The following is a 22,028-nucleotide window of genomic DNA, read 5'->3' as shown; positions in this document are numbered from 1 at the left end:
TCGGAATGTATACACCACAGATTCCAGATCAACAACTCTATGCCGAGTTCCTCGAGATGCAGACACTTAACAGATGTGGTTGTCCAAGATCTCAAACTCTGGCATGGTGCACAGAATGGTTTGCATGCAAAGGCCAGACAAATATGGAATTTCTCAGTCCTTCACCACAGTTTCTTAAATAATTTCAATATGTAGTTGCTCCATGATGAAATAAACTTAATCCACGGTTTAGCATAGTATGCCACAAAACCACCTTCAAATAATCTCACACGCCAGAACTTAAAAAGATCTATTGCTGAATACCAACCGAATTCTTTTTTTAAAACTCTTTCATGAGACGTGGACTTCACTGGCTAGGCCAGCATTTTTATTGCCCATCCCTAATTGCCCTTGAAAGGTTGGTGGTGAGCTGCCTTCTTGAACCCCTGCAGTCCATGTGGAGTAGGTACACCCACAGTGCTGTTAGGGAGGGAGTTCCAGGATTTTGACCCAGCGACAGCCAAGGAATGGCAATATAGTTCCAAGTCAAGGGGTGCGTGGCTTGGAGGAGAACTTGCAGGTGGTGGTATTCCCATGCATCTGCTGTCCTTGTCCTTCTAGGTGGTAGAGGTCATGGGTTTGGAAGGTGTTGTTGAAGGAGCCTTGGTGAGTTGCTTCAGTGCATCTTGTAGATGGTACACACTGCTGCCACTGTGCATCGGTGGTGGAGGGAGTAGATGTTGAAGGTGGTGGGTAGGGTGCCAATCAAGGGCGCTTTGTCCTGGATGGTGCCAAGCTTTCTGAGCATTGTTGAAGCTGCACTCATCCAGACAAGTGGAGAGTATTCCATCACACACCTGACTTGTGCCTTGCAGATGGTGGACAGGCTTTGGGGAGTCAGGAGGTGAGTTACTTGCCACAGGATTCCTGGCCTCTGACCTGCTCTTGTAGCCACAGTTTTTATATGGCTGGCCCAGTTCAGTTTCTGGTCAATGGTAATCCCCAGGGTGTTGATAGTGGGGGATTCAGTAATGGTAATGCCACTGAATGTCAAGGGGCAATGGTTAGATTCTCTCTTGTTGGAGATGGTCATTGCCTGGCACTTGTGTGGTGCAAACGTTTACTGCCACTTATCAGCCCAAGCCTGGATGTTTTCCAGGTCTTGCGGCATATCGGCATGGACTGATTCAGTAACTGAGGAGTCATGAATGGTGCTGAACGTTGTGTAATCATCAGCAAACATCCCCACGTCTGAACTTACAATGGAGGCAATGTCATGGATGAAGCAGCTGAAGATGGATGGGCCTAGGACATTATCCTGAGGAACTCCTGCAGCGATATCATGGAGCTGAGATGATAGACCTCCAACAACCACAACCATCTTCCTTTGTGCTAGGTATGACTCCAACCAGTGGAGAGCTTTCCCCCTGATTCCCATTGACTCCAGTTTTGTTAGAGCTCCTTGATGCCACATTCAGTCAAATGCTACCTTGATATCAAGGGCAGTCACTCTCATCTCACCTCTGGAGTTCAGCTCTTTTGTCCATGTTTGGACTAAGGTAAAGAGGTCAGGAGCTGAGTGGGGCTGGCGGAACCCAAACTAAGCGCCAGTGAGGAGGTTATTGCTGAGTAAGTGCCGCTTGATAGCACTGTTGACGACCCTTTCCATCACTTCGTTAATGATCAAGAGTAAAAAGATGCAATTTGATAATTTTCTTACGAATCATCTAAAATAAGACTAGCAATCGCATAAATAAGAAATGCAAGATTGATGCCACCGTATATTGCTTATACAAGTTATGCTAATTCATTTGTAAATTGAACATACCGTTAAAGTGATAAGATCTCTACAGTAATGTGGGCCAAGAACATCTACTCAAATGCCTAACTTTGACCTCAACCTCTTGCACAAAAATATAAACTCAGCAGATTTCAGTATTTGATTAATGATAATACGTTCTTGTGAGCAGCAGTGCATGCATTACTGGAAAAAAAAATAAATCAGTGTGTTTACAATAGTGTGAAATGCTCAGAGCTTGGTGCTTCATGTTCTAAAGAAAGATATTATTTTATCATTTTTCAAAAGCAATGGAGAGGGGGAACGAGCGAACAAATGGAAAACACTAGGCAGAGAAGTTGTCCTAAAACTATCTGTATTCAATCACATATTTTACTGGGTCAAATTCTATACAAGTTTATCTACGTTCCAACACAGGCATGTGCTTTTATTTAAGAACCAGTAAATTTCAACATTGTTGGTAATTCTGGTTAGAAGTCTGATGTCATTTTCATGCATAATTAGTAAGCTATTCCTTACTTTTATGATTTCAATGTCTTTGAGAGCAGGGTACTATCATCTATATGTTAATGTAATTTTTGCAGCCTGTACACTCTGCAGAAATACTCTGCACTAATTCATATAATTTGAACATAAAAAGAAATGCATCAGGTGAAATGTAGAAACAATCACTTGAATTTGAATTTGTCACTGGGTCAAAAACCTGGAATTTCCTACCCAACAACTCTGTAGGTGTACTGTATACACATGCAGTATACCATGTGGACAGCAGCAGTCACAAAGGTAGTTCACCACCACCTTCTCAAGGGCAACTAGGGCTGGGCAACAAATGCTGCCCTTGCCAGCAATGTTCACATCCTATGAGCAAATTTAAAAAACTCAACTTATTACACAGGAACAATAGTGTTCTTTGTCAAATTTGCAAATGAATTAGCACAACTTGTATGAGTAAAACATAGTGTCATCAATCTTGCAATTCTTACAATGGTAGTTTATCCAAGAAACACGTTTGCAGCCTGAAGGCTGAATTGTCGTGTGACTTAACATCGAAAAATTCACATACATAGTCAAAGAAATCAGGTTAAAAACTTGTAAACATGTTACAATCATTTTTTAGCAAAAATATACAAATTTAGCTGGTAACAGGGAAGTGGTGGATGGGATATTAAAGAAAGGTAATGTTGAATTGAAATGATATTAAAATTCCAAACCAACACACCATTTCTGCATTACAGGCACTGAAGAACATATACATTTCATCATTTAAGTACTTCGCTGCAGACCCAAACCATGTGAGGAAGAGGGCTACATCAGTACCTTTTCCGTCTTGCATCTTGCAGTATACTGTCCACTTGACCTACCGTTTAAAGTTGGTTTGAATGTTTATATCCAGGTTTTCAAGGCTTTCACCTTTGTCAGGGTGTTATTGTCTTACTTTATGTCAAGAGACATGTGCTGATGTCTACCGAAATCTACTTGTGTGGCATTACATTTAGTAGCATTTAACTGTATATTGTTTGCCGACACTATTCATCAAGGGTGTCAAGAGTTTTTTGAACCTCACCAACTGCACCCCACGGCCTGGACTCTGTGAATGTTGTATCGTCCACGTATTTCGAGTATATTGAGGCCAGAAGAGGAGAGAGCATCATTAATGAGGATCAGGAAAAGAAATGATCCTAGCCAAGTTCCCCAAGGCACACCTGCTGTTTATTGAACACTTTTGGGTAGATAGCCATGGTATCTGACACACTGAGTGTGGTCAGTGAGGAAGTCAGTATTCCACTGGACAAGATTCTAATATAGGTTTAATTTTATCAACTTCCTAGCCACAACTGTGAGATCAAACCTGTAAAATTCCTATGGAAATTCTGTTGTAATAATGGTTGAGGTTGTTCCCAGTTTATCGGCGTTTTTACAAAGGAAGTTCACAATATCAACCAGACACTGAGGTCTCAATCTGAGTTGTCAAACTGATGACAGGCAACTAGGGGATTGATGTTGGATAGTAACCACTTAGTTATGAACTGTTTCGTAATCTTAGAGAAGTGGTCTGTCAAGGCAATGGGATGTAGTTTTGTTGTTGTTTTGGCGCTGGAACAAATTGCTTGCTTCCATTGATGTGGAACTACTCCTTTAGCAAAGGCAGCATTCAAGATATCATACATTAAACTCATCAGCAAAGAGTTGGATAAGCTTGGCTGTAACTCCGTGTCGACCAGCTAACTTTCTAGGTTTAACTCTCAAAGGCTCTCGGAAGATTCCCCACAGTTGGAGCACAGGGGGCTTTCTTGCCCGTAGATAGAAATATGATGGCCAGTCATCTTATTTTAGATAATTCATAACAAAATTGTCAAACTGTATCTTGGAAAGGTTCTTTATTTGCACCAAAATTAGATTAGTATTCAGCGATATTCAACTTATAACACAGTAACAATGGTGCTTCCATTGTGATTTTTAGGCATTCTGCAAAATTTTGTTTGCTTCAATATACAAATTAAGCAGTGTTTATTCTTATTCTCATTGGAGACCTAATTAATTACAGCAGGTGGTACTTTCGTTTGTCATGAAAAACACAACAAAAGCTTGTCTATATTTTTATGTTAAAAGAAATTATTATAGCACTATGCAGGCAGATAATTTCCATAAAGGCTGAATACTTATGAAACTTATTTTGAATCCCGATTATTACTGAATCTATATCAACTAACAGAGCCATCCCTAGGGTATGACAAATCAGGGCGAATGCCCTTGGCCCCACGCTTTTTTGGGGGGGGTCGACGTCAAGGTGTCAGATATAATACATCCTGTAGTATATGCCAACTGATTCGCTGTCTTTCACATATTTAAGCTCAAAATGAGTGTTTACTGGTGGTTATAAGCAAATAAACAAAGCAGGTATCCCCTCTCCAAAACTCATAAAAGGGTAGAAGAGAAAGCAGATTAAAACCATATGAACTGGAATAAATCCCTGCCAAGGCAGCGGGCCAGGCAACTGGAAGCATGGTGTGGGCTCAGCACCGTTCGTCACCCTTGAAGTGCTGACCTTGGCGGCAGCAGTGGAGTGGCTTTTATTCCAACTCTCATTCACCACAGAGGGGCAAGATGAACTATTCAGAACCTAGTTAACGTCTTACAAACATATAGCGCATAGCATCCAGCTTGCGGGGTAAGTCACTCACTTGCTGTATTTATTTTCAGTCCCGGGCAATTTTTTTTAGTATGCATTTGCAACTAACATTTGCTTAGCGTTGGAAGATTGACAGTCATTTTTTTAAAAATCAAATTATTTATTGCATCGTGTTTTGTAATTTAAAAAAAAATTGAACACAGTGAATGTCTTCACTCCGATGGAATTTTCCACTCACCAGCAGCATTCCATTTACATCAGCAGGACCGGAAGATCCCACCGATGTGAGGGGCTGGAAAATTCCGGCCTTAAAGTTTTCTCCAGTTGGGGTGTGGGGTGTGTTAGTAAAAATGCTATAACGGAATCCCAGAGAGATCATGGATTTCTCCTTAACAAAAGGAGAGCCAACAATTTTGTTCAGCCTTGGAAGCAAGGTGTAGTTTTACGTGCGACACAGTTATCACAGTCAATAGTGCAGTATGCACTTGTAACCAAGTGCTCAGTAGCTGGGATGCTGCTGGTGCTCTTTTTCACACACATGCTCAGGAGCCCAGCCGTTAGAGGAAACTTATCTAAAAATGTTACGGGGGCCCGAACAGTGTGTTTTGCTCCAGGCCCCACACTCCCCTAAGGACAGCCCTGTCAACTGAATACTGATGTGCAGCTTAAGCTTTTGAAATATCCACATTATCCACATCTTTTCTTTAATTGACGAGCAACAGAAATAGCTTATGTGAATTTTGAAAATTTAAAAGTAACTCCTCATATTCTCTAATTGAATTAAAAACAAACTTGCAACATGGTCATATTTTTGTATCTTGATGCAGCAATCTTCCATAATCCTTTAATGTGGCTATGCTTTGTTAAACCTCCCCATATGCCCTCTCAAAACTTACTTTGTCCACAATATTCACTTCCAGCTCTGATGAGCTCATTCTCACTAAAACACTGACTGCCCAACTTCCACTCTTGTACCCCATGCTAGGTGGCACTGTAAATAGTTTCACCTGCTCAGGAACTGGCCCCCTCAGTTTTAAAACTGACATCATCATCCTCTCTCCAAAAAGCCCATCCTCCATCACAATGTCCTAGCAAACTACTGCCCCATCTCAACTTTTCTTCCTTCTCCATTGCCCTGGTATGTGACGTGGCCTCCAAGTTGTTTGTAAATCTTTCCTGCAACTCCATGTTTGAATCTCTTCAATCAAGTTCCCAATGCTGGTAAAGCACTGGAACAACCTCAAACAAAGTAACAAATGACATTCTCTGTGACGCTCACTATGGCACAATATCCCAGTTCGACCTATCTACAACCTTTGATAATGTTGACCATACCATCTTCTTCCAACATGCCTCTTCTATCATCCAACCCACTGCAACTGCCTTCACTTGGTTGCAGTCCTATTCTACTCAATTGTAGCCTGAGCATCCTCAGCAATGTCTTATCTTTCTGCCTCTGCATCCTTACCTATTGAATCCCACAGGATTTAGGCTTGGCTATCTTCAACTATAATCTATTCTTATCTGTTCCTTGTCTATATGCTGACCATTGAATACACGGGGCCCAATTTTAACTCACTCAAAACCCATTCACTTGCACGGAGTTAAAATCAGGCCCAAGGAGTCAACTTTTCTGCTTTTGCTGATGATACTGAGCTCTACCTCTCCATCACTGTCTCAACCCCTCCAATCTTTGCTGTCCACATTCAGACCCGGATGAGCTTAAGTTCCTCCAATAAAACACTGAGAAGATGGAAGCTGTCATTGTTGCATCACCATCCTAATACCACCCAAACTCTGTATCCCATCTCATTCCATGGACATCAGCTCAGGTTAAAGCAGACTGTTTGCAACCTGAGCTTCCTATCTGATCTGGAGCTGTGTTGCAGACCTCATATATTCTCCATCAAAAAGACTGCTTTATTTGACCACCACAAAATTACACATCTCTGCCCTGCCACAGCCTACCTACTGCTAAAACCCTGATTAATACCTACATTCCCTGAAGGCTTGGCTATTACAATGTTCGCCTGGATGGCCTCTCATCCTCCACTCTTCGAAAAGTTCTGATTATCTAACACTCTGCTGCCCATAGCCTATCCTGCGCATGGTCCTGTTCATTCATCACTTTTGTTCTTATTGACCAACATTGTCTTCCCATTGTTCAAGGTCTCCAATTTAATGTCATATGAGCAGGGACATGTTAAAAATGAGTTTTAAAATCTTTTATTTTATTTTAAATTAACATCGGAAACCTTATCCCGCCCGCGGATGAGGTTTCCTCAAAAATCAAAAGGCCGCTTGGCCTATTCGTCTGCCTGCCAACCATAAGGTTGGACAAGCAGGGAAAAATTCACTTCAGCAAATGGATTAATGGGCTTAACAGCCCTCTTAATTGTTGGCGGTCGGCTGCTGACTCTCGCGCGCACCTGCCGACTGAAATATCGCGCTAGTGCACGATGACATTGGGATGTTCACCCCGATATCATCGCACACTATCTTACGATCGTGCATGTCTGGCGCGCGCCCGCATGCCAAGCTGAAAATCCAGCCCATTATGTTTCTATCAAGTGCCTTGGGACATTATTTCTAAGTTAAGGGGAAATTGTAGCTTTGGACTAATTAGCATGTTGCATTTTAAAGGGGAATTTAAGAGTAAAGTACTTTGCATATAAGGATGCATGTAGGTCACAACTATGAGTTTTATTTAAGACCATTGTTGTTATTCCCAAAGACAGTGGGAAATCCTTTAGAACCCAGGAGCTGTTTTTATTTGAAATAAGCATATTCAGTAGATACACATTTAGGCAGCATCATGCAGAAGAGAACATGTCAATCAATTGGAGCTGTTTGTTTATGCTGATTATGAGCAGTTAATTATGAAATTACTTTTCAGAATATGCCTGCAAGCTTTACTGGACTATTTCTAAAGGTATCAAATGAGCTAGAGAATGTCCATGATGTATTAAGTTGTCTGAGGTCTGTTGCAAGCAACAGACTTGAGGCGCCAACTGCCAGTAGTCCTTATTCATTCTGTATGTGCTAATATTTTTTTACTAGGCTACAGTAAACTTCACAAAAGCAGGAATTAGTGCACAGAATTTTTCAGTAAGTAACAGAAATGTTGAATTGAGAATTCCTCTTCTTCATATCCTGAGGGCACATCTGCATTGCAAATGCTTAACTAAAAAAGAGAGGTCCTTGGGGACTTATGAAGAGTTCTTCAACACGGGATAAGTAAGATTTATTACCTTGGAACATCTTCAAGAAATGTCTCTATATGAATTTAATTAAATGCTTAAAAATGAATATCAGTAATTCAGATGATAATCTGTTTTATATCACATAATTGAGAAAGAAGTCTGCTGTTGATTGGGAGACTAGGTGTCGCTTTAAGGCCACAAAGTCTAAATATTAAAGAAAAATAGCATCAGGCATTCAATTTAAGCATGATTCATGTTTATTTACTCATACATATGTTGGAATGTAGGACATGCTCTTCAATCTTCTAAAATCTCCATGCTACATATCTGCTTGGAAAACACGATGGGCTGTATTAGAAGATAGCAACTCTGCAAGGGAGGAGAAGCAGGCAATTTCTGCCTATTGACTTCCTTTCAAAAAGGAATATTGAAAATATGAATGCATTGAGGAAGTAGAGCACGGTAAGGCTCAATCAACAACAGATTAGCTGGTCATTTAACTCATTTCTACCTATGGAACTTTACTGTGCTCAAATAGGCTGCTGTGTTTGCCTACCAAGCAATAGTGGTTACCTTTGAAAGGTAATTTGTCACAGTTAAGCACTTTGTATGTCCTGAGAACATGAAACGCACTTAAAGAAATGCAAGTTTTGTTTTCCTTCTTTGTAATCTCATCCCCAAGAGCTTGTCTAAGCTCCCAGTGAAATGGTGGAAATTAAATTCTCACAACACTCCCACTTACTAGCACAAATACATCCATCTTGGGCAAATTAAACAGTCTGAAATGACAGTGCAGGAGCATGGTCATCTGCAGTTATTTAATACAATGCAAAACAGCCTGGAAAGTCTGGCAGTGACTGTGGAGAAGTCCATACAATCGCACATGACAGCTTATTAGAAATGCAGTCCACCTTTAGGTGCATGACACGTCAGCAGCTGAACTCCAAGTGATGGAAGTTTATTCCACAGGTATATATTATTCATTTAGAATCAATTTTGCATTTTTTACTCAGTTATTTCTCTTGTTCTCTGTATAAAAGACTATTCCTGTGCAAGTGAGCATCACTCCCCACAAACCAACCCACAAAGCCATGTACCAGCATGCCCAATGTATGTTAATATTTTGAAGCATAGGTTTGAAGTGAAACGCTCAACATTATATTTTTAGTTTTGTATGACATTAGATCTCTCATGATCTCCAAGGATTCAGAAAATAGAAGAATAAACATTTAGCAGACTGCAACTTAAGTAGTTTTCAGAACTGATTCAGATTAATGAAGAAACACAATGCCTTGATAACTGCACTGATACTATGCCCAGCCTGGCATCTGGCAACTCTTTTACGTGGGGACTCATTTGGCCCACAGACTCTCATTATGCCAGAATTATGAAACTATGTCAAGTGAAGCAGCATTTCACTTGCATTTCCCCTAACTTAGTCTACTGCATTCGTTGCTCCCAATGCGGTCTCCTCTACATTGGAGAGACCAAACGCAAACTGGGCGACCGCTTTGCAGAACACCTGCGGTCTGTCCGCAAGAAAGACCCAAACCTCCCTGTCGCTTGCCATTTTAACACTCCACCTTGTTCTCTTGCCCACATGTCTGCCCTTGGCTTGCTGCATTGTTCCAGTGAAGCCCAACGCAAACTGGAGGAACAGCACCTCATCTTCCGACTAGGCACTTTACAGCCTTCCGGGCTGAATATTGAATTCAACAACTTTAGATCTTAAATTCCCCCCCCACCCCATTTCTCCCCCCTCCCTTTTTTTTCAATAATTTATATAGATTCTTCTTTTCCCACCTATTTCCATTATTTTTAAATCTAAAACTAAAACTTTGTTAGTCTTTCCACCCCACCCCCACTAGAGCTGTACCTTGAGTATCCTGCCTTCCATTCTTAATTAGCACTTTTCTTAGACAATATCACCACCTTCAACACCTCTGATCCTTTTGTCTGTGACATCTTTTGATTATCTGCTCTTATCACTGCTTGCTTATCTCCACAATCACCACAGCCTCAACTTCTCTCTCCCCCCGCCCCCCCACCTTAGACCAGCTTATATTTCGCCTTTCTCCTAACTACACTCAGTTCTGCCGAAGGGTCATGAAGACTCGAAACGTTAACTGATTTCTTCTCCACCGATGCTGCCAGACCTGCTGAGTTTTTCCAGGTAATTCTGTTTTTGTTTTGGATTTCCAGCATCCGCAGTAGCTTTCAGCTTTTTGTTTTTAAACTATGTCAATACAGCTGTGACTCAAATTAGCTATTACTAAAAGGGCAAATTCTATATACAACATCAGACAATGCAACTGTAGTTGTTCTTTCAAAGGTTATTATGTTGCAACACACCAAAGTAGGCTGTCAATTTGTTTGAGTTGGTTGCATTTTCACCTTTGCATCAAAAGATTCAGTCTAAGCCTCATACAAAATTTGTGCTTGTACCTCGGATGACATTCTGATGCAATATTGAGGGAGTTTTGCGTTGTTTGACGGCCCATCCTAGTTATGAAATGTTAAGCCAAAATCTCACTTTGCCAGTTCTTGTGCTTCAGATAGACTTTTAACATCACAAGTTTCAAAAAGCACAGAAGGAACATTCATCTTTCATCTCTTCTTGTTTGGTCTATATTTATAGTGCTGTTACCCAGTGCCTTATGTACCTAGACTCTACAATCTCCTTAAGAAAGGTTCTCCCAGTATTTTGGTCAATATTCTACCTTCACCCAATACAATAACCACCACTTATAGCAGGAACACTGGTCTCAATGCAATTTGCTCACTTTACCTGGCATATGGTATAACCAAACAAGTTTTAAAATGCACACAGGAATTTTTCATCTTCTGTCTCTCCACTTCCACCCTGGTGAATATTTACAAGGCCATTACTCAATGCATCATGCAACCACTTTACAATCTCAAGAAAGATGCCTCTTTATTCCCCTCCACCTTTGTCTGGTTCAATATTAACAAGCTAAATCCATTCTCTCATCTTAATTGCCATGCTAATTTTAAAACAAAGCTGGGAGATGTCTAGTTCAGAAATCCAGTAATAACAGCTCGCAGCTACGGCACAGAACCTTGAGGAATTAGGGCTTAATGGCAGGTAACATACTTAAATGTGAACAGCTGCTTGAACTGCCTAAAACAGTCATCAGGTTTAATACAGTATGAAGTAATTGGCATCTTTGTAACCGGCATCTATGGTCATGACGATATAGGTGGCTGGCTGTCTGGGACAACAGAGGACTCCGCCACCAAAAGCAGATTCACAGATAAATTCACCTCAATGTTGCCTATGGGAAGTTAATAATGCAGAATGCCACCATGTTTACTGAGATAATAACAGTACCTGCAAGGTTGTACAAGGTTGATCATTGTGTTAAGTGCTTTGAAATGTTTCAAATTACTTTATAATAAAATCACTTAATCTTACTGCATTCTGAGGATTTGTGTGTGTTTATTTCCCTTTTTTCCACAAGATAAAACTTTTGTTCCTCACAAGTTCCACTTAAAGAGATATTCATAGTTAGTAACTGTTATTCTTGTTTTACAGTATGCGCCCTTGAGTCACCCTCCACAATCTGAAAACAGAAATGTAATTTGTACTTCTAACCAAACTAATCTTGCTGCATAACCCAAAGATCCTAGGATGTTGGTTTTACTTCACTTACCTGTAGCTCAAAGTTTGTTTGATCAAGAAATTTCTTGTTCAGCATATCTGCATACTGATTTATTGCTCGGAGGAAGACTCTGAAACATAAAAAACAAATAAAAACACACTGAATTGCCACCTCAAATTATATCAATGATGAAAAAACCTGTCAATGTGAACAATTTTATGAACATTGTACAATGAAAAACACCAATTTCATGAAACATACTCTAGATAACATATGAACTTCCTTTCAACAGAAGCAAATCTTTTGTTTGGAATATTAGTTCAGAGATCGAAGCTTGTTGAATAATACAGAATACAAAGTCAATGCAATACATACACATAGGACATTTTTATTAATATGCAATGTCAGAACAAATGAATGACTTTTCTTCCTGCAGGAGAAAATGGTACGTAACACAAGAGAGAGGAGTAAGACTGGGGAGCCCACTGGCCCTTGGAAGCTGTCCGAATTGGTGGTTTTGAGGCTGAGCGTTTGTGAATAGGGTCACTGGTTACTTCTTATACCCCTTCATATACCTCAGAAAAACAGCCAGCCTGACGACATTGTAAAATATGTCACCTGCAATTGTGCAGTCAGTCTGTGCCAAACTACCTCTGACTCCCTTTCTCGCCTTTAGGTAATTCAGTATCAAGAGCATCCAGAAGAAGATACGTCAAAACAGGATGATACTTCTGAGGAGGCACTATCATATCTTCCATTACGCCCCGGCATCAAGGGTCTCCTTATCATGATGCACCCAGTGTGAATGGTCAACAGCAAGCACAACGCAGGAGATGGTTTGCTGGAAAGCAAGGTCACTCTCAACTCTGCTTGGGAAGCCAGGATTAAGGGTTTCAGTTGTTTAAGCTATGAAATTAACACACACAAGCAATTATATCAAGTATTGGAAGACCTTCCAAGCAGTTTCAGCACCTTAGCGGAAAGTAATGAGTCTACTTCCCACTTGCGCGTTGCCATGTCACTTGAAATCACCACTCTGCAATCTGCTTTGTATAAGGCCTACTCCAGGGATGCTGCAGCTGGGCCTTGCAAAAGTAGCAGGTGTTACCAGCCTTTGCAGTTTGGTGCAAACGGCTGCCATTGAGACTCCGAGCTCCAACTTCGTGAGTCTTTGGGGGAAAAAGGGCAACAAATTCCAGCAACATATAAATATTGTAAAAATGTCAGTATTTATTAGTACATGATTAAGGAAAACAGTCATTATTAATGGTCGGATTATTCAGACGCCTGCACCTGTTCTGTTGCTAGATCTTTAACTGGAGTTATCTCAATCCTTCCCCATATCACATATTCTTGTTTATGAAATGCTTCCCCAAGTCCCTTTTAAATTGTCTCAATATGGTGTGCCTACACCACAGGGATTGTAGCAGTTCAAGAAGGCAGCTGACTACCACCTTCTCAAGGGCAGTTAGGGATAGGCAATAAATGCTGACCTAGCCAACAAAGCCCACATCCCGTAGGTGAATAAAAAAATCACTTTGAGTAAGAGATTTCATGCTCTAATGGCCATGTACAAAAAAATTCCTAACATGTCCCTCATTTTCTATCAACAATCCTGAGTCTTGTTACTGTTTCTACTGGTTGATAAATCAATGTCACCACTCAAAACATCTCATAATTGCAAAAACCTTTTAGATCCTCTTCATGACCTTTTATTCTGAGCCCTTCTTTAAAGCTGTCACCCCTTATTCCTGTATTATACCAGTGAAGCTTCACTGCATCCCTTCCATAGCTCTAATACAATGGGATGCATGTGATACTCTACAGTGGGCTAACCAACAACCTGTACAAAACTAATTTAAGCTCTATTGCTTTTGCATTCAATGCTTCCAGATAAAACCCAGAATACTATTTGCCCTTTCATACCGGCATATCTATCTTTAAAAATATATGTATGAATACCTGTTCTACGCTTAATAATCTTACCATTTAGCTTTATTTTATTGTTAATTTTTCCAAGTGTTCTACTTCACATTTATCTTTATTGAACTGTAACTGCCACCTATCTGCCTACTGCATTTACCTATCGATTGACTCCTGCACACTTCCTCTTAGTCACAATTCCTAGTTTGGCATTAGTAGCAACTTTAAAACAATTCCTCTTGTGAATACATTTAAAACCTTTGTGCAAACAGAAGACAGAAGCAGTCCCAGTTATACACAAACACCTTTTTTTATAGATCGTAATTACCTTAAATATCTCAGAAGTGTGATAACATTAGAGGCAGTTTAAATCCAACCTGCCTAGCAGAAATGAGGCTTTTGGACAGCTAAAATTCCTGTAAAGGGCTGCCTGATGTGATTTTTTTCCCTTTCGAGAGCCTGTTTAACCCTTTACTCGGGCTACATTTGTGTCATGAGATCCCACCTTATCAGGCTTTAGGAATGTCTTGTTTCAGAGCCTGTGCTAGAGACATGTCCTTAGCAAAGATAAACAAAGGGCAGGATAGGCCTGTTGATAGCCAAACAAGCTGCTATGAAAACTTTTTGCATATGAAAGAGAAAGAGAGTGTGCTATTGCTGTAATATTCAATAAATTTCTTAAGAATTTATAAGGTTATTAGACAGCAAGTTCTTACAAATCTCCCAGCTTGAGAAGGAAATATTATCATTGATTTCTCACAATTGGCGCCTGACTAACCTAGCTATGTCTAATTGGTAAGCTCAATGTCCTAACTTTTTAATCAGAAACCATAGGTAGCATACCAGAATTATTAGGATCATCAGCACAGGTTGAGCTGCCACCAAGAGTAAATGTAAACTTTTCTAGTAAAATGTGATAACTATGGACTTAGATTCACCATCCCTACCTGCATATCATCTCACAAAATTCTAAATTATTGTCAGGTTGTAAATACATATGATTCAAACAAAAGTTCATGAATGATGGCGGTGGGGGAATCAAACTCAATCGTCGCTAGCTTCCAATACCAACAGTGCAGACTACCAGACTCCCACTACCATCATATAGGAGGAGGGAAACCACTTTTCTACGGATCGCCTGCTGGAGCCACTGGGGGTCTGGAGCTACTTGCCCAGGTACTTGATGCACCGCAGACACTGGCCAACCTCTGTTGCTAATTTGTATGACCTCTATTGCTGCCTCCATCCTCTCAAGCCACTGCTCGACAGGTAAGGACTCAACTGTAAAGGAGGAGGAGGAAAACAGGATTCAGTGTTCATGTCAGCCTCCAACATATGCCTATTATAGCAGTCACAGGCATAGTGGCACAGATGGTTACAATTAAAACTATGCATCATAAAAGCAGTAAGAGTTTGGTGAGTATGTAGATCCAACTGCCATCTCAATAAAATTACATTGTTAAAAATAGAAGCTAACAGTGAGATGCCAAAACTGGATTGAACCATTGCATGGTGCAGCACATGACAAATCCGGCAACAAATAATTATGAAACGTACTAAATGTGTTATCATCTTCACCCAAATGATAATGTCCCTCAGTTGCAATATTGGAACCAAATGTCAGGGCCAGGAGTTTCAAATACCCATGGGGGCAAGAACAGGAGTGAGCGCAGTTTGAAAATAGCGCTCTTGGATGGCATGTCAGTGTCCCAGTATCTCCAGGATGCAGTGGAATTTTCAAAGTGAGGAATGGTGGGGGCGGCAGGGGTGGAGAGGTGGGGAAGAGTTGTGCACCTGCTCTCCTTAAATTAACAGCCGATTAAGCTGATTGAGGAGCTTGTTAATGGGCCAGGGAGATCCAGACAACGATTTCAATTTGCAAATCGGCAAACCTGAAAAATCTGGTGCATGTTAGTCCACACTGTCGAGTTTAATGCAGGGAACATTGGAATTAGGTAATTTTTTTGATGATTAAAAATTTTAACACTATGGGTTTTTGTACAAGATTGGGCTCAGTATATTTTAGTTGGTAATTTGGCCACTTCTCTGCACAATGATGCTGCTGGACCTCCAATATTCTGCATCCTCACTTCTGCAAGGCGGCAGCAGCAGGCCTCATTATGGCCTTTGACATGTATGCTCTGCAGGCAGCTCCCGCTTCCTGACAGAGCTTGACTCCACTATTTGGGTGCTGAGCTTGCCGCTGGCCCAATTAGGCCATCTACATTTGAACGCAGATGCGTTGCAGGGTCAGGACCCAGAAATTATCAGGGCATCATTCCTGACTCCAGATTGAAAATCAAGCTCCAAAAGTGTGCAAACAACAGCAGCCTGTAATGTCAATATGATATAATCGTGACAAAACAACAGAACTACATTTACTTGCCTCATAAATCCTAAATACAATAAGTGTCTCCAGATAACTTTCCCCAGCTTCTTGTCACAGTAATTCCTAATCCAGCCTTCAGAACTCTGTAGTACACCCTACTGCAGTTTTATTCAATTTCCATCTAGCCCTGCACTAAAACAGCCTCCCCTCCATTCACTCCCCAATGTAACTTGTTTTTATTCTCCAATTCCCTTCCTGGCCCAATTTTTTCAACTTCCCATTGCATTTTTTGGTGATCTTTCTTCCTCCGCCAGCCCACTCCAATTCACTGCCCACACTCAAGCCCAAGTTGTCCCATGTGCTAATATAAAAACCTGCTGGAAAAACTCAGCAGGTCTGGCAGCATCTGTGGCAAGAGAAAAAGAGTTAACATTTCAAATCCAATATGACTTTTTTTTTTAGAACCCTTGTCCCCTGTGCTGTTGTTTCCTTTTCCAATTTATTTCCCAACCTCTCAGCATCCCGCTGTTGCATTTTTCTTAGTCCCTGGTCCTGCTGCAGTTATTAAATCCTTTTCTGTGCTATGTTTTCTTTTTTGCTTCTCATTTTTAAAAAGCTAATCACTGAATTTTCCTTTCCTTTTGTGTTCCACCCAAGCCTCACCCTTACTTTTCCACTCCCTACTATCTCTATTTAATCGTGCACAATCTCCTTTCTGAAATGACTATTTTCCATCATCTCTAATCAATCATGTCCTATCTCTCTGTTCTGGAATGGTTGATGCCCACCATCTCTTTTTGTTCCTGAACATCTGTTCTCCACGTTTTCTGTTCCCAAATTCCTTTGCCTTTCCAAAGGTTCCTTGTAAAATGTCTCTTTCCCTGCCCCACATTATTGCTTTTCTTTGTTTTCTCCATTTGCAAATTCCCAATCGCAATTATCTTTTATTATCTCTACAAACTGCCCAAGACTTATTTACCTATGGGAATATCAGGTTTCTTCAGATTGAAAATCACCCCCTTTACCATTTTCTTAATTCTATTGCAAAATAGATTATGGATTTCTGCTCTGCTCTTGCCATTTTTTTCAGTGGGACAGGACATGGTCTGCCATGCCCATTCCTCTTGCTGCATTCTCCATTTCTCACTCCTCAGGCACCATTCAATACTTTGGGGGAAGAGACAGTGGCATAGTGGTAATGTAAGTGGACTAATAATCCAAAGTCCTAGATTAATGCTCTGTGGACACGTGTTCAAATCCCACCATGGCAGCTGGTAGAATTTAAATTTAATTAATAAATCTGAAATTAAAAGCTAGTCTCAGTGATGGTGACCATGAAATCATTGTCAATTGTTGTAAAAACCCATCTGGTGCCCTTTAGAGAAGGAAATCTGTCATCTTTACCTGTGACTCCAGACCCATAGCAACGTGGTTAACTCTTAACTGCCCTGTGAAATGGCCAAACAAACCAGAGTTCAAGGGCAATAAAGGATGGGCAACAAATGCTGGCCTTGCCAATGACGCCCAGGTCCCATGGAAGAATGAAGCTGAAGGAAATGCATCATTTGCATATCTTGATCTTTTCATGTTATTTGCACACTAGGCCTAAAAGATGCCCATTAGATCCAAGCATCTGCATTGGGCTGCACTGAGTGCTGTCTTGGGCTGCATTTGAGTGCTTTAGTTGGAGTTTGGTGAGTGAGGGAGTTCTAAGGGTCAATTTAATTTAAGGGTTAATTTCTATCTACAGTCTAGTCGGTCTTTAATTAAGCAATTAACTAAAACTTACTCTTTGGGTTGGGAGAAGGTGAGTTTTAAGGATTTGAGGGTCTTTTTCAACTCTTTCGAGTACATTCACAGTTCTTGGTTTCCGGGAGTGGGACATGAACCCACAACCTTCTGATTCAAAGGCAAGGGTGCTATGAACTGAGCCACAGCTTAGTCGAGCCTTAAAACAGGGCTCATTCAGGCTCTGCTTGCAGCTAGTTAATTGGGGAACTGGCTTAAACAGGTTTTCAGAAGCTAGATTCAGGGAGCACCAATTCAGACCATCTACTGTGCTGCCTTGTCTTCACTCAGTGCTGCCTTGGGCTGTATTTGAGTACTTCAGTTGGAGTTTGGTGAGTGAGGGAAGGAGGTGAAGAGGGAAGGAGGTGATCCTTTCATTTTCTACCTTTCCTCCGAGAGCAGAGCAGAGCCTTGGTAAGCAGGATTTGGTGAGTATTTCTACTGTCTTTAATATTCTCTAAACTAGAGGAAGTAAAAGTAAAGGGAGTAATTTAAGGATAAGTCATGGCAGGACAGCTCTGTCACATGGAATGTTCCTCCTGTGCAATGTGGGAAGTCAGGGACACTTCTAGTGTACATGGTGAACATGTGTGCAAGAAGTGTCTCCAGCTGCAGCTACTTGAAATTCACGATTCTGATCTGGAGCAGCAGCTGGAGTCACTTTGGAGCATCCGCAGTGCTGAGATCTTCATGGATAACACGTACAGTGAGGTGGTCACACCGCAGGTAAAGAGTGCACGGGCGGAAAGAGAATGGGTGACTGCCATACAGAGTAAAGGCAATAGGCAGGTAGTGCAGGAGTTCCCTGGGTCCATCTTTCTCTCTAACAGTTTTTCCGTTTTGGATACAGTTGGGGGAGATGGTTTCTCAGGGGAATGCAGCAAGAACCAAGTCCGTGACATGAGCGGCACAGCTGCACAAGGTGGGGGGAGAACAGATAGGCCACAGATGTGACACCAGGATGGTATGTTGCCTCCCTGGTGTCAGGGTCAAGGATGTCACTGAGCGGCTGCAGGACATTCTGAAGGGGGAGGATGAACAGTCAGAGGTTGTGGTCCATATTGGTACCAACGACATAGGTAAAAAGAGGGATGAGGTCCTGCAAGCAGAATATCGGGAGCTAGGAAATAAATTAAAAAGCAGGACCTCAAAGGTAGTAATCTCAGGATTACTCCCAGTGCCACGAGCTAGCGAGATCAGGAATATGAGAATATACTGGATGAATGCATGGCTAGAGAGATAGTGTAGGAGGGAGGGATTTAGATTCCTGAGGCATTGGAACCGATTCTGGGGAAGTCGGGGCCTGTACAAGCTGGACAGGTTGCACCCCAGCGTGACTAGGGCCAATATCCTCGCAGGGATATTCACAAGTATTGTGGGGGAGGTCTTAAACTAAATTGGCAGGGGGTGTGGGAACCTGAGTGGGGAGACACAAGGGAGGGAAACAAAGATAGAAATGAAGGACAAGAAAAGTAAAAAGCAAAAGTGGAAGGCAGAGTAAACAGGGGCTCGCAGCAGATAGAGCCATAGTACAAAAAAAATGCGTAAAAAGGCAAATCTAAAGGCACTGTATCTGAATGCACAGAGCATTTTCAATAAGGTAGACGAATTAACAGTGCAAATAAATGTAAACGGGTTTGATATTATTGCGATTATGGAGACGTGGCCGCAGGGTGACCAAGGCTGGGAACTGAATATCCAAGGGTATTCAATATTTAGGAAGGACAGGCAAAAAAGGAAAGGAGGTGGTGTGGCATCATTAGTTAAGGATGAAATCAGTGCAATAATAAGAGAGGATATTAGCTCAGAAAAGCTAGATGTTGAATCAGTCTGGGTGGAGCTAAGAAGCAACAAGGGGCAGAAAACATTAGTAAGAGTTGTCTATAGGCCTCCAAACAGTAGTGGTAAGGTAGGGGACTGTATTAAACAGGAAATTAGAGATGCATGTAACAAGGATTCTGCAGTAATCATGGGTGATTTTAATCTACCTATAGACTGGGCAAACCAAATTAGCAATAATACGGTGGCAGATGAATTCCTGGAGTGTATACAAGATGGTTTTTTAGACCAGTACATCGAGGAAACAACTAGGGAACAGGCTATCCTAGATTTGGTTTTGTTCAATGAGAAGGGGTTAATTAATAATCTTGCTATGCGAGGTCCTTTAGGGAACAGTGACCATAACATGTCAGAATTCTTCCTTAGGTTGGAAGGTGAAGTAGTCCAATCCAAAACTAGGGTCCTAAATCTAGACAAAGGAAACTACGAAGGTATGAGGCATGAGTTGGCTAAAATAGATTGGGGGACTTCATTAAAAGGCATGATGGTGGATAGGCAATGACTAATATTTAAGGAACAAACTGTATTGCAACAGTTATATATTCCTTTCTGGCACAGAAACACAACAGGAAAAGTGGCCCAGCCATGGTTAACAAAAGAAATTAAGGATAGTATTAGATCCCAAGAGGAGTCATATAAAGTTGCTGGAAAAAGTAGCAAGCTTGAGGATTAGGAATAGTTTAGAATTCAGCAAAGGGGGATCAAGAGATTGATTAAGAGGGGAAAAATAGAGTATGAGAGTAAACTTGCAAGGAACATAAAAGAGCTTCTTAAGTATGTAAGAAGAAAAAGATTGGTGAAGACAAATGTAGGTCCCTTACAGTCTGAAATAAGAGAATTTATAATAGAGAGCAAGGAAATGGCAGAGCAATTAAACAGCCACTTTAATTCTGTCTTCACGGAGGAAGATACAAATAACTTCACAGAAATGCTAGGGAATCGAGGGCCTAGTGGGAAGGAGGAATTGAAGGAAATCCGTATTACTAAAAAAACAGTGCTGGAGAAATTCATGGGACTGAAAGCCGATAAATCCCCAGGGCTTGAAAACCTAAAGGAGGTGGCCATGGAAATAGTGAATGTGTTGGTTGTCATCTTCCAAAATTCTGGAACAGTCCCGGCATATTGGATGGTGGCAAATGTAACCCCACTATTTAAAAAAGGAGGGTGTGAAAAAATAGGGAATTACAGACTGGTTAGCCCAACCTCAGTAGTAGGGAAAATGCTAGAGTCTATTATAAAGGATGTGATAACAGGACACTTTGAAAATATCAGCGGGATTAGACAAAGTCAACTTGGATTTATGAAAGGGAAATCATGTTTGACAAACCTATTGGAGTTTCTTGAGGATGTAATTAGCAGAATAAATAAGGAAGAACAAGTGGATGTGGTGTATTTGGATATCAGAAAGCTTTTGATAAAGTCCCACATAAGAGGTTAATGTGGAAAATTAAAGCACATGGGATTGGGGGTAATATATTGGCATGGATTGAGAATTGGTTAGCAGACACGAAACAGAGTAGGAGTAAATGGGTCTTTTTCAGAATGGCAGGTGATGACTAGTGGGGTACCGCAGGGATCAGTGGTTGGTCCCCAGCTATTCACAATACATATCAATGACTTAGATGAGGGAACCAAATGTAATATTTCCAAGTTTGCTGATTTGCTGACTTGGGAATGTGAGTGGTGAGGAGGATGTCAAGAGGCTTCAAGGCGATTTAGACAAGTTGAGTGAGTGGGCAAATACATGGCAGATGCAGTATAACGTGGATAAGTGTGGAGTTATCCACTTTGGTAGGAAAAACAGAATGGTAGAGTATTATTTAAATGATGATAGATTGGGAAATGTTGATGTAGAAAGGGACCTGGGTGTCCTTGTACACCAATCACTGAAAGCAAGCATGCAGGTGCCGCAAGCAGTTAAGGCAAATGATATGCTGGCCGTCATTGCGAGAGAACTTGAGTACAGGAGCAGGGATGTCTTACTGCAGCTGTACAGGGCCTTGGTCCACACCTGGAGTATTGTGTGCAGTTTTGGTCTCCTTACCTAAGAAAGGACATAATTGCCATAGAGTGCAGCGAAGGTTCACCAGACTGATTCCTGGGATAGCAGTATTACCGTATGAGGAGAGATTGGGTTGATTAGGCCTGTGTTCTCTCGAGTTTACAAGAATGTGAGGGGATCTCATTGAAAGATATAAAGTTCTGACAGGGCTGAACAGATTGGATGCAGGGATGATGTTTCCTCTGGCTGGGGGGCCGAGAACAAGGGGGGTCATAGTCTCAGGTTACTGGGTAGGCCATTTATGACTGAGATGAGGAGAAACTTCTTCACTCAGAGGGTGATGAACCTGTGGAATTCTCTACACAGAGCGTTGTCGAGGCCAAGTCACTGAATAGATTTAAGAAGGAAATATAT

The 22,028-nt window shown here is 41.2% G+C and overlaps 1 protein-coding gene across 3 annotated transcripts in view; it reads right to left on the bottom strand.

Annotated features, from left to right (window-relative positions):
* Window positions 1-22,028, bottom strand: part of dock1 (dedicator of cytokinesis 1) — a 667,847-nt gene that overhangs the window by 196,669 nt on the left and 449,150 nt on the right. For 2 of the 3 annotated variants that reach the window (XM_078564873.1, XM_078564874.1), the window contains one exon: window positions 11,785-11,863. In XM_078564873.1, the coding sequence (XP_078420999.1) occupies window positions 11,785-11,863 (79 nt within the window). Of the gene's footprint in view, window positions 1-8,248; window positions 8,315-11,784; window positions 11,864-22,028 lie in introns of those variants that run through there. The other variant, XM_078564875.1, reaches the window with a different exon arrangement.

The sequence above is a fragment of the Cetorhinus maximus genome, chromosome 20 (genome assembly GCF_964194155.1).
Source record: "Cetorhinus maximus chromosome 20, sCetMax3.hap1.1, whole genome shotgun sequence".
Lineage (NCBI taxonomy): Eukaryota > Metazoa > Chordata > Chondrichthyes > Lamniformes > Cetorhinidae > Cetorhinus > Cetorhinus maximus.
The sequence above is the reverse complement of the archived record's forward strand: the minus strand, read 5'-3'. Positions and strand labels throughout refer to the sequence as shown.